General features: G+C 41.2%; 1 protein-coding gene across 3 annotated transcripts in view; it reads left to right on the top strand.

Moving 5' to 3' along the window:
- Positions 1 to 12851, top strand: part of znf407 (zinc finger protein 407) — a 135043-nt gene extending 122192 nt beyond the window's left edge. For 2 of the 3 annotated variants that reach the window (XM_067510540.1, XM_067510541.1), the window contains exon 10: positions 11357 to 12851. In XM_067510540.1, the coding sequence (XP_067366641.1) occupies positions 11357 to 12192 (836 nt within the window). In that variant the 3' untranslated portion in view covers positions 12193 to 12851. The remainder of the gene's footprint in view (positions 1 to 11356) is intronic. The other variant, XR_010914849.1, reaches the window with a different exon arrangement.
- Positions 12852 to 13976: the final 1125 nt, after the last annotated feature.

Consider the following 13976-nt stretch of genomic DNA (forward strand, 5'->3'; position numbering starts at 1 on the left):
AAACCTAAGCATTCTTGTTCCAGCTGTTAATATGCAAAAAGTCCCCACAAAAGTAGTTGAGAGCAGTCATGATTCAGTCCTTACAAGTAACCAAACCAAACTGCATACACAAACACAAGCGCACACAAACACATTCTTCATTGAGGGTTCCAGCAGCATATTGGTGGCAGAATGTGTTTGTGTGTGTTACTGAGAGACTCTGGTCTGGTTTTTCTCTGACACAGATGACAGCAATGTGTGCATGTGTTTCTGAGTGTCTCAGTCGCTCTCTCTGCGTGTGTGTGTGTAGGTGTGTGTGTGTGTGTGTGTGTGTGTGTAATCTCATATTAACTTTGACCTTTCCATGGGAGCAGTGTTTATTTACACACTTTTCCTGTAGACATGGTCACTCTTCATATTGTGTAAAAACTTTACACAAAAACTGCTACACAGTAGAAATATCAATTATAAAACCATTTACATGGCAAAGAAAAGAATCAAAGACATTATTCAGAATGTAGTTTTATGAAAATATCTTTTATTAAGAGTTTTAAAACACAAAACTGGTGTGCACAGTAACATGTCGATGCCAATCTACTCAGTTTCCTTCCTGTCAGGTTGTTTTCCTCTGATTTAGCCAGTCTTACAACTGTAGAGACTCCACACTGTATGATAGAAATTCAACAGTGAAGCAAATTGGCAGAGCCACAGAGGGCGGATCGACAGTGAGAAGACAAGCTGGGATGGAGGCGGAGAGCAGAGGAGGCGGTGTGAAAGACAGAGAAAGAGAGAGATGGAGATGATGACGAAGGGAGAGAGAAAGGCTGTGGTGGTTTATATAACATCCCCAGGATGGTCTTTGGCATGCGTCAGGGGGCTGAGCCATCAATCACTCCATCTGTGTAAAATCACGAGCTGACTCCAATATTGCTAAATATTTATACTGTCACATACACACAGGCGTGCAGATGAAAAGAGCCATTCATTAGGGCCTTCTTAGGCCTGTCAGCCTGGAGATGGAGATTAGAGAAGCAACCTCCCACCGCACCTGCCTCTCCTCTCACCGAGCTCCTCAGCCCTATATATAGCAGCATCAGGACGATAAATATCTCCAGCATGCCTCTGTTAGGTAAATACCCAGTAAATATGACAAGGTGGATCGGAGTCTAAGCCAAACAGACCTGTGTGTGTTGTGTACGAGTGTGAGTCACAAGGAACAATATGAACTTGTCTTACTATATTCTATATGGATATGCTGTTTAGATGAGTAGACTTTTAGTTAGTTGGCATCATAAAGGTTGTAAATTAAACTGTTATTTAAGATTATAATTACTAGGTAACAACAAGAAGAATGAGACTCTTATACCTTCTATGTGTAGTCTACAAGCTGCATACACTATGATAAGATCATTATAGATATTGTTACTGGATCCAGTGGATTTGGAACTTGCCCAAGTTTGACCTTTGCTCCTTAATGGAAGTTTGAGTCTGAGTAATGTTGACTATATTCTATCTGCTGCTCTGAGTGAGTTATTTTCTCAGAGAAAAAGGTTAAGATGTGATACACTTGAAAGAAATAGCATGAAATTCTGTCTCACTTCATCAGAAGACAAAAGCCGATGACCCCACTCAAGGCAGAGTGAAAATTTGTCCATTATAGAAATAAATTATGTTGTTTGGGTTTGGAGATAAAGGCACGTGTTTTCAGACTGCAGTTGTGCAGTATATAAATTATGTTCACACGGACTGTTATGTTGACCCAAAATAGTTTATGAAGAATGGACAAGTTTTAGAAAGTTTTGGACTGAACTCCATAAATTTGATTCCAGAAGTGTGAAGTCAACGGGTTCTCCCAAGTTTAACTATCAGATACTTAAGCTGGACCCTTAAAGGGATAAAAACCCACAAGAGAAAAGCAGCAAATCTTAACAATTTGGAAGCTACAACTGAAAAACATTGTTGTTTTGTGTGATTGAATGTTGTTGCCCCTGATTCTTATTCTACCAGTGAACTAATCCATCATTCCACTATTTTAGCTCTTTTAGGAGCTCAACAATGTGTTTCAATTAATACTCATTTAATATCACCAGCCAGACAACCTTTAGTGGGTTCCCTTTTTGTCATTGCAGTATAAGAGAATAAATGCTGTTACAATTGAAATAATTGGTTTTTATTTTTGAATCTTTTTAATAATTAAAACAAACTTTTTTCATTTAAGTCATTCTTTAATTAAACTGCCACATATTTAGTAGTTTAAGATATCAAGTGTCAATGTTTGCTTAATTTATCCTTATTTGTAACCATTAAAAAAAAATAAATCATTTTTGACAACTGGAACAAAAAAAAAACAATTTGAGGACATTAGTTTTATGTAGTTTCTAGAAAAAGCAATCACCATATTTCAATTTTTAGACCAAACAATCAATCAGTTAATTACAGAAGCACCAACCAGATTAATCTCTTAAGGCAGTGGTTCCCAAACCTGGTCCTCATGACCCCCTACTCCGGGGGCTACTGCTGATTACCTGGATAAGGTGTTTTTAGTCAATTAAATCTGAAAGATTACATTTTGCAACATACAAGATGGTATCTTTTAGCTTCTGATTGACTGAACATCCCTGATCCTGTTAACCAGCTGTAGGTAGTGCAGGGATAGTTAGATAACAAGCAGGGTTGGGGGCTAATGCTGAGAAACCCTGTTCTAAGGTATTTAATTTTTAGTTATAGTTCTAAATGCTATAAGGACTTTATAGTTTCTGGGTTTCGACACAAGCTTTGAATAAAGAAAACATCCGTTCCATGACCGATGAGCTAAAATCAAGCTGGAAGTTTTAGGCCTTCCTTTGTTTCTCTTTCCAGGCCTCTGTACTGTCATCTTTTCTAGTATTCTGCTTCTGTCTCTTTGTCTGTGTTCTTTGTTTATTCTCTTTCTCCCCCAATCTAGTCCACTGTGTCTTCATTTCTCCACCCAGTTTTTAGAAATTTTGAAGCAAGCCATTATGTTGCCATTATTCATTTCATCTGCCTTGACGGACCTCAGATCACTGCGCCGGCCGGGCCTTGGCAACAAAAAGACATCAGCAACATCATCTTCACACTGTAATTACAAGAATGGGGGGAAATTTCATTTTGATTAGCGAAAAAGCTTTTATTCTCAAACTCACATCCATAATTAATCATTAAATCATGGGAGAGTGAGTGAGAGGGATAGATGGAGGGGGTGGGGGGGGACACAGTGAAAGGAGGATGGAGGGATGGATAGAGGGAGGGTAGGATGTAGCAATAGAGAGAAAGGGAAACGGCATGTAATTATCTGTAGAAGTTCGACATCCCCAGTAAATCCACGGAGCCATCTGACATGGCTAATTAAAGAAGCAATCAAAGGTCCACCTCCAGAGATTTTGAGAGAAAGACGGGAGAGAGAAGAAGGAAACAGGCCAGAGATATAGAAAGGATGCCTAATAGGGAGAATGAGAGAAGTGCGAGAAGGAGGGGGAATGGGAAAGAAGAGGGGAAGAGTGTTGTGATCTCTGTTATTGTTTCACATGTCAACCACCCTTCTCCGAGTCTTGGATTAGGCTCTTACACGCCTCCCCTCTCTATTCTGTCTCTTTTCTTCTGCTTGCATCTGGCCATCACACAGTGATCATTTCTGACCTTCATCTGCAGAGTGCAAATAGCTGTGATTTACAGCATCAGGGAAATAAGCGGTGCTCCAACAAAAAGTAATACATTAGTCATATCTGGTTAGTCATTTTTAGAGTTGAAATGATGCATCTTCTGATGCTTTTGTGGGCCATATAATCAGTGATGTAACCTGCAGTCATCAGGTGTTTCAGGCCTTTCAGCATAAGACGCACTCTTACTGACCGCCCTGCTGAGGTTGATTAAGCCTGATTTTGTGATGCTTCAGCTCGTACTTGTTTGCTCTTTTCATCCATTGCGACAGCAGATAAATTCTCATCAAAGTGTGTGTTTTGGTCTTACATTTTGCAGAATGACTTTCCAATAAACGTCCTGCATCCTATAGTGTATATCTAGGTGGCTCAGTGGTAGAACATTGGGTTGGGATGCAAAAGGCTACGGGTTTAAATCCCACCCCACCTGGTGTGGCCCTGCCCAGCCACCAAGGGCCACCTTGGTGCCCGTCCCGAGCCCCGATAAAACGGGAGGGTTTCGGCAAGAAGGCATCTGGCGTAAAAACTCATGCTAAATCAACATGTGGAACACGAAAGGCCGTTGATCTTTGATCTTTTTGATCCTGTAGTGTATGTGTATGTGGCACTCAGGCCTTTATATGTAGCTTTTTGGGTTTGAAAGCCTGCTCCATCTGGTCCTCACATGTTGAACTCAGCTCCAACATGGGCTGGGACTTTGGCACAAGTCTAATATCTAAATACAGCTGTATCTAAAATGTTAGTAATAATGGTATATTACTACATTACAGTGTTGTCATTAAACATTCACATCTCTAACCGAACCTTCTCTTTGTCTCTAAATGGATAGTCCTGCGTGTCCCTTTCTCGTCTTGTTAAAAATCATTGGAGTTTCTTTTATGTGTAAATTTACATAACATGAATACTTTTGTCTGCAATACACAAGTTAAACAATTGCTGACACGAGACTCTCAGGGCTATTTAAATGGTGGCCCGCTCCTTACCATCTTGTGTCTAAGCTGATATCAGAAGAGAAAAAAAAAGGCCATAAAGCTGGAACAATAAAATGTGAAGGGTATAGATATTGTTTACTGTTCCTCTTCACCTTTCACCTGTCTTCCCCTCTTTCCCTCTGGGGGTACAGACCTGGGGGCATGAGGCAGATAGAGTTAGTGAGGACCAGATTATACTCACACTCACATCCTCTGTCAGCAGAAAAAGAGCTGAGAGCATGGCACTGACCTGCATTCCCTCTGACCACAGTTATTCTGTGCACTTTGCAATCCATGGAACACTATATGTAATTGTCCAGAGTGTGGTTGTTATGATGTGCACTCAGTGACCATTGCTTTCTCTCATAGTTTCCTGTTTTGATATATTAAGCTCCTATTCAGTTTTTAGTGTATGTTCTTATTCAGTATCAAACATAGAAATGCTGCAATGTTGTGTATATAAATCTAAACACATATTGGATTGCTAATAACATTATTCATCCTACACCTAGCTTCTTTTACCCTCGGTACATGATGAAGGAATATGCAGAAAACACGTTATGGGCTGTATGTGAGACATAAAGCCTCAACCGACTTGTGTCTCAATACTTACAGTCTCGAAATAAAGTAAGTAACGAAAACGTACAAAGAAAAAACAAGTTATCAACACATTACTAAAACAAAAAAGAGTCTTCATGAATTTGCCAGACTAAATACTCTTCTTCGTCTTACATTAATTGATAGAGAAAAACGAAGCACGTACAGTAACATATGTGACAGTTTAACAGATATGTATAACATTATAGACTGTATATATTCACCATTCTCTTTACCTTCCCACCAAAGTCACTGATTGATTAATATTAGCCTTCAGAACCATTATGTCTCAGAGCCCATAAGGGCCTCTGTCAGTCTGTGCCCTCATTCTCTTCTGTTTATTCGTCCTTGGGTTGTGTTCGGTGAGTCTCCATCTCTCTCTTTGCCCTGTCCACCCAGTGTCAATCTGGCTGCTGTATAATTGGTTGTTTTTTGGTCGGCCAGCCTGTCCTCCCTGGCGTTGATTCATGGCGTTTGTAAAGGTGACAGTAGCGGCTGTCCCAACCAGACAAAGTAGAGCACTCACCAGCCGGACCTCAGCTGACCCGCTAGTTTGTGCGCACACACTTGCAAGGAGGCAGGCACACACATACGTGCATAGGAAACACACGCAGCTTTGCCTGAGGCCTCACAGGGAAGGAGAGAGAGGCAGATAAGGTCATCATGTACATAGCTTGGGCAGAGAAGATACAAATATGCATAAAGTAAACACACAAGTGGATGATTGTATATAAAGTTTCTATTATTTATTTAAAACCATTCAAATATTATATGCAGTCACCTAAAGATGTTTGCTGGACACCCTATGGTCTAGAGTCTATGTGATATGAAAGAAATGTATGTACGCACATAAACCTCTATAGATACATTTTACTAAACAATGCTTGCAATAATATTTCATGTACAGCATGAATATAAAACTAGGTCAATGCAATGACTGTACACAAATAGTGTACTGGATACAATGAAATACAACAGTGTATCACATTTTTAAGAATTAAAAATTATTTCACAGGTAACATTTACCTAAAACCTTTGAAACAACAATAGCACATGAAGACAATCAAAATCTCTATAAGGAAAAATGAAATGACATATTTACATGACGTGAATGTGTTACCTAATTTAAGTACGTTATAGCCACATTAAATTAAATACATAAATAAGACAGTAACTCCTGCACATACAGTAATAGTACAGTAGCACACAGACACAAAAACACAGTCTCTCAAATGCAGGCCCTTTCTGGTGACCTGGATCCACCCAGAACTGACACTTTATCTACTTAGCAGTGTCACCTTCAAACGCCTGCAAGTGATATACACACACATATATCACCTCATCTTTAAAAATCCACCCACAAATAACAACCATATGTGTGTCAGGTTTAGGAGTCTCCATCATGCTGTTTTTAAGGCACTGGCTTCATATCTATAATTGGAGGTAATCGGCTAGTAAAAGGATTGTAAAGGGTTTTGTGCTGTGGTAGCACTGGCTTCTTCATGGTCCTGTCATTGACCTTGTAATTGATTTGGTGAGCATGTTTTATTCTCCTCTCTTGTCTTATGGCTTGATACAGTATAATTGACTTTGCTTGCTGCAATGTTTATTCTTTGTCTTTCAGAGTGTGTATACTTTTTGAGTACTTTTGTCCTTATGAACCAGTTAGGGTTTATTGTGGTGGGCATTAAGAAAACCTTGAGTGTTGCGCATTAAAGGATGAATACAACCAGCACAAATGGCCTCACAAGTACAACAGGTCTAGTGTGTGTGCGCTGGCCTGATTACATGTACATGTGCAAGTGAGCTTATATTTGCATCAAGCTGACCCGTGTTACAGCAAGTGTAATTGATTGTGTGTGTGCTGGTGTCTCTGTGTTAAGGTTAATTTCTCTAACTGCTGGTAAGTGCTGTCTGACCGCTCCCCAAGCGGCCTCTCTGAGCTGAAGTAATGCCACTTAAAGGCCCCGAGCCCCCGCCATTGTCCAGCCCATTGATCCGCTCATCAATAACTGCGTCTGTACTGTACACTGAGCAGGGAGGCTTCTGCGCTGACCTGGCGCTAATACGAGGCACGGAGTTACGCCGTGCGAAATGGTTAGCAAACTGCGGTCCAGAGATCACCTAAGGGTCCTTAAAGGGGTTCCAGAGGAGTTGCCAGCAAAATTAGGTTCATATTAATTTCAGCAGTATTTCATTCATTAGGAGTTTTGAGAATGGATTCACTTATATCACAGTTATCTTTTCATGCAGTGTAGGAAGTTCATTCTTTAATGATTTTTTTTCCTAATGAAACAGTTTAACAGACTATAAGCATAAAGAAGAGTTTAAAAAGAAGAAGCACTTGGGGATTAGACGTAACTGTTTTAATGGTACTGTTGTTACACCGCAGCATGTACAAATCTTTTTTTTTTTTTTGGTACCACTTCTACAACTCTGACAAATTCTCGGAAACCATGGTTAATCCTGCAAATCAGTTGTGGCAGCAAATCAGGTCACTTCCCAATGTTAATTGCAAAGAAAAGCTATTTTACAAAAAAAGGTTGACTTTTTATTTATTTGAAGGCGCCCGATCCAACTACATGAGTTAGCTCTTAATTTCATGTTGTTTGCCATTTTCTCCCTGGTCTTACATAAACAGTCATCCAGATAGCCAAATATAGGAATACACAAACCTGTGCAGGATTTTCCATCTGTCCTGCAGAAAATTAGTATTCAGCAAGTTCACAGAAAAAGTCCAGTTTCCCCACATTTACTTCCAGCTCTGTACAAGTTTATTATCACACTTTCCCCGAGACATTCCTGTCATCTGGAAATCAAAATGACATTGCCGCTTTTTTTCCCTGTGGTATTTTATTCCTCTCAGGGAGCCTCCATCTTGTTTCAGATCACAGCCAATAAAGCCTCCTGCCTCTCTCTCTTTCTCAGGCTCATCCTCATTCCTACTTCCTGTTAAGGAAATCAGTCAGTCAGAACACTCAAAACACATATTAAACAGGCATCAGCCTCTCGCCGGGGCCAAATCACGCTGTTCAAATGTTGTTCTTCCACCAGGAGCACAGGACAACTGAAGAGATGGGATCTGCAACATTAACTTGATTCACGGCCGCAGCGACTGAGTGACACTCCATAAACCTCAGCAGGCCGCCGCTGGGCCCCGCCGACAGCACCCCATGGCTAATGTGACACACTCTAGCAATGCATAGCCTTACAACAAACAAAGCCCTATACACAATGTAACAGACACACATAAACAAGCACGTGAAAGGACTCGCATACATATACATACCCAGTAGCACATATTGTGTATACACACACACACACACACACACACACACACACACACACACACAAAGAAATGCCTGACCTGAACATTCCACCCACATGTTGACACACAAAATAGTACATACAACATGTGAATCCAAAGAACATGCGTTAACACATGTTTGGCACAAAATGGCAAAACCAGGCTTTGCCAAGCTGGACATTCACACACTGGACCGAACACATTAATATAACCTCTCCCTCCTAAACACACAAACACACACGTATGTACTATTATTAAGAGTTTTATGGTAATGCAGCAGAAACTGCACAGCCATTGAGTTATTGTCCTCTCCCGCCGACCTCTCAGCTCACAGCGTTTTGGCGTAGGCAGTTAGCATGGGCCCCGTAGCTCTGTGTAAATAGGTAACCTCTGCTGCTCAAAATGCCAACTTCCTCTGGCTGTCTTTGACAGTGCTGACTCCCTCCACACACTAACTACTGTGCTTGTCACTTGAGATACAAATAGTAGAATTGATACTTACTACACTAGCTTGTTGCTTGTGTACTACAGCATCACAGTGATATACACATATTCGCTGTTATACTGTCTTGAAGCAAATGTGCATTGTTATCTCATACTACACGTATAAAGGCAGCATGAAATGTGCAGTAGATAAACTGAGATTAATAGAGGCCGGTCGTTGATGGGAGAGTGAGGCAAAAAGACAAATGAAGTCGACAGACCTATTGTCTTTCTCCATAGGTCACAATAAGGGAGCACTTTCCATTAAGTTTGCAAAATATTCGAGCTATACAACAAACTGTAGTGTAGCTGATAGAATTCCAAACGAGGTCGTAGAGTAAAACGAAAATGCTCTTCAGATCAAGGGTATGGTCTGATTGCTGTGGTTTCCTTTACACTAAGAGGAGAGTGCTTCCAGAATTTGTAGTAACCGCTTGTGTGAACCAGGTATGAAAACACACCGAGAGAAAAATCTTTTGAGTGGAAGAATGAAAACAGCTTCGTCTTCAGTAAATCACCATGTCTGTACTCACTGAAAAGACTACACTCTCCCAATATCAGTTTTTGTTCTGTGACATGTAGATTTGTAAATTCTCTGTCATTTGTTAACTCCATTAAGACTCAACAGCAGAAAACACTGGCTAACCTTTCCGCTGTTCGGCATAAATCAAACCAGTCTTTGTTGAAAAAGAACTTAGAAGGGCTGTCTTTTGTCCAGTGTTCTTTCCTTTTTATCTACTCCCTAAAATAAACCTGGCAGGTGTAGACAGGTGTGGGTGTATGTGTGGGTAGATGTCATTAAATACCCCCCTATCCAGACTCAACAAGTTTTCATCTTCTCACTTTTAAGATAATGTCAGTTTTTGATGATTTATCAAACAGTATGATAGAGTGTGAACGTGAGCACACAACAGATTTATACATTTGAGTCCCAGACAAGTAATCCTCTGCTCGTCTTCACATGAGTTGACCAATTAAACAAATAGTCTATCGCTGTAAAATGTAAGAAGACACCGTGTTTTGGTGGTTTATTTCTATGTGTCCAGGTCCCGACATTTCACTCTGATATCAGACACAATCTGTTTCCTCTGCCACTTGAGGTTTAAGCTTAAATAACATGTACCAACAGTTCATTCTGTGAGTGTATCTTTGGATTAACAGTGTGGCTGTCATCAAAGACCCAGTGATCACTGCCTACTTCTCCAGTGAGAGTGCGAGTTAAAGCTACAGTACACATCTGTGTGCCTGTTTACACTAGATGAGGACAGGGCACAGTTGGGTCACAGACTGTTTGCAGCACAACTCTGACTTTCTGATCACAGTGTCAACCTTGTGAGTGCAGGACATTAAATGTCAGAGGGAGAGAGGAATATCAATGATTGATGAGTTTGTTCCTGTCTGTACTGTGAGATGGGTGTGATCTTTTAGCTAACCTTGGAGGTGAACTTTGCACCTCCAAATGTTAACTTTTCAGAAATCGAGCAAAAACAACAACAGAAAAAGGGTGTGTTGTCATTACCTGCAAAGTTAAGGTTTCAGAGACTGACTTTTTTTGGAAGTCTTTGATGAGCCTAAAGTGTTGTGGAATCTGAAAACTTTGAAGTGCAAACCTTTGGGTGAAACTGAAACATTGCAAATTAGGGTCAATATGTTCTTCCCTTGACAATAGTACTGTATGTGTAATCTGTGCCTAGAAGCTTAGGTGTGAACAGAGTCCCCTCTTCACTGTCTCAAATTCCCATTTTTCTGCATAGATTATCCTACAAGTGTCTGAGCCAGGCGCTGTTTAAACAATGCCATTTCTAACACTGTTCCTATCACCTTGGAAACGCCATGGCAACCCGTGATCTGAGAGGGCACAGTGTGGCTCAATTAGCACCAGTCGAATCTCTCTGCACTCTTCCGCCAGCCTAATATCTCCATATTCTGTCTCCTTTCATGCATTAAGTGACACAAATATGTGAAGTGTTACATCACCTTTTATATCAACTTAGCTTTCCTTATAGCCCTTTGCTTTTTTTTTCTCTCAGTGATGGATGCATGAAAGTTGAGAACAAGAGAGTATAAAGATGAACGGCAGTGTGTTGTACTGCGTGTGCAGTACTTGCCGTGCCTATTTTAGTACTTTTGGACGTGATCCCGACCATCATGCCACTAAATTATTTCCCTCTGTGTTTGGACTGTCCAGCTCTCATTTTAGCTTCTGTCGTCTTTTGTCTGTGTACTTAGCTGGTATAATGCATAATGCACGGGAACTTCCCAGATGCTTTAGTTTATGTTTTAGCAGTGTGAGCTAAATGTTAAAAATGTGAAAAATAATGTCAAATTTTTTTGTTCTTCAGGTATTGTCTCCAAGTCTTTCGAGTGTCGTCTTAAAGGCCAAGGGGCTACATTTGTGGAAGCAGAGTCAGTGGGTTCTCCTGTCCACAGAAAGAGCTCATCAGAAGCTTCTGATGAGCAAGTTCAGCAGGTTATCATCATCCAGGGCTACGGCGATGGAGAGGTGGCCATCGACCAGGCCCTGGAGGAGTCTGCTGCCGCCACCCTGCAGACGCTGGCCATGGCCGGCCAGGTTGCCGAGGTGCTCCACATCACTGAAGACGGCCAAGTCATAGCCTCAGGCAGGGAAGTGGCATCCGCTGGGGCTCACCTGGCCAGAGGCAGCACACAGTATGTGGTACTAGAGTCGGGGGAGGCCAGGGAGGAGCTGCAGGCTGCAACTAGAGGAGGGGTAGCAGTTGCAGCCACAGGAAAAAGTCACATTGTTTCAGAATCGACCACAGCTCTGGACGCTCTGCTCAGCGCCGTCAGTGAAATGGGCCATCAGGAGGAAATGCAAGGAGAGACGGCCATCGTTCATGAGGTCTTAACACCTGAGACGACGGAGGCTTTGCAGAGTGGAATGCTTTCGGAGGTGAAACAGGAGCAGGAGGAGGTGCAGGAGGTGCTGCAGCTTGCTGCATCCCAGATGATGAAGGAAGGTTTAACCCAGGTCATTGTCAATGATGAGGGCACCCACTACATCGTAACAGAGCTGGACAACTGCACCTTACAGGTGGAGGGAGGCGTATATGAAGGAGCAGCTGTTGGGGACGTGCAGCAGGCAGAGCAACAAGCAGGAGAGGAGATGGTGGTTTATTTGGATGGAGCTCCTCATAATATTGTCCTGGAAGGGTAGAAGGGAGTTAAATTGGGTATATTGAAGTATGTTGCTCACGTCATTTATGTTTATCCTGTTTAATTCTACTACCACATGTTTGCCATGTCATCGTCTTCCCCGTCCCCATTTAAATTCATAACGTTTGATTTTTTTTTACCATTACTCCTGTTCTCTTTTGTTTTGCCGTCCTTTCTTGGGCTTTGCTAAACTCAGGTTAAACATCATTTAGTGAAAGAAGAGTTTGGTGCTAAGTGAGCCTGCAATCCTCACAACTACCAAGACTATATTAAAAAGTTGATTAATGCCATGCAACTTAAGGAAATAAATATATTTCATCCTGAAATATTTTAACATATTGCATCTACTATGCTAAAAATATTGCTTGATCTAATGGAAACTATGTATTTTGTTCTGCAGGGGTGGGATGTGTTTGTGATTACATTTCTGTATTTTCCCCTTAAGTTTAGTTTTGCAATGATGTCTAAAATGATTCAGTAATTTCTGTTCCTTTTGGCTGTTCTGTTACTTCATCAGTTATGAACCCGTAATTTGATTGATTATGCAACATTCTAATCTTATAGGTCTTATATGTTTAGCAAAATAGAATTTATTTTTATTTTTTCTCAGCTTTTCAGTCTTTGGAAAATCTAAAAACAATAAAGCAACTTCATTTGTGACACTTAAGATGGAGCCTGATTTTTAACAATTGATGTCTAGATTATTTTTATGGTTTTCTCTTTTCTGCTAATTGTCTGCTAATTGTTACATTCTAGCATCTCTACTTTGGATATACACCAATCAGCCACAACATTATCAGATCAACTGTTAAACATGCTGTAGTGAAGCAGAGACTCTACAAGACCTCTGAAGATGTCCTTTGGTATCTAGTACCAAGCAGGATACATTTTAAGTCACATAATGTATGCGGTTTAAATTTTCAGCAATCTGTGCCACAGTCACTCTTTAGTGGGATAAGATCACACTCGTTTAGCTTTTGCTACCCACTTGCGTCAGTGAACCTTGGGCACCCATTATCCTGTGTGTGGTTGTCCTTCCTCCCCCCCCTTTGGTAGATACTGACCACTGCATTCTGAGGACACCCCACAAGACCAGCTGAATCAGAAATGGTCTGACCCATCATCAAGTCATTACAATTTGCCGGTTGTTAGAGTCTCTTGGATCCTATCACATGCCCATTTTTCCTGCCTCCAACAAATCATCTGAAGAAGTTTTAGCCTTGTATATCCCTCCCTTTGACAGCTGCCATTGTACCCAAAAAAATTATGTTTCTCACTTCCACTGTCTGTGGCTGATCAGTGTATGTACAGCACAGCGCCATACAGGCAACGTGGACATACATGCATCAACTGATAGTTGCCATCATGCTTTCTGATCACTAACACTGTCATTATCATCACCATCATCCTAATCGTCATCCTCTCTTCTCTTCCCCCATCAGGCCCATTCTGTTCATTGCGTACAACACACTCATCCTTTTTTTCCCCAGCAGTATTCAGCACTGGAGGGAGAATCAATATTCATTTAGGCCCCTACACAGGCCTGGTTTCTGATGGAGTGAGTGGGAGAGCAGTATGACGGCTGCAAACACAATGGCCAACCGCTGAAAGTAGGGAGAGAAAGCACTCATACACACTGAGGGCATCAAAAGATCATCACTTTAACACACATACGCACAAACACACACACACACAGTGCACCCATAGCGAGAAGGTGGGCTGAGAGAGAAAGTGGTGGAGGAGTGGGCAGGAAAAATGAGAGGATTACAGATGGATGTTGAGAGA

The sequence above is a fragment of the Channa argus genome, chromosome 7, assembly GCF_033026475.1.
Source record: "Channa argus isolate prfri chromosome 7, Channa argus male v1.0, whole genome shotgun sequence".
Classification (NCBI taxonomy): Eukaryota; Metazoa; Chordata; class Actinopteri; order Anabantiformes; family Channidae; genus Channa; species Channa argus.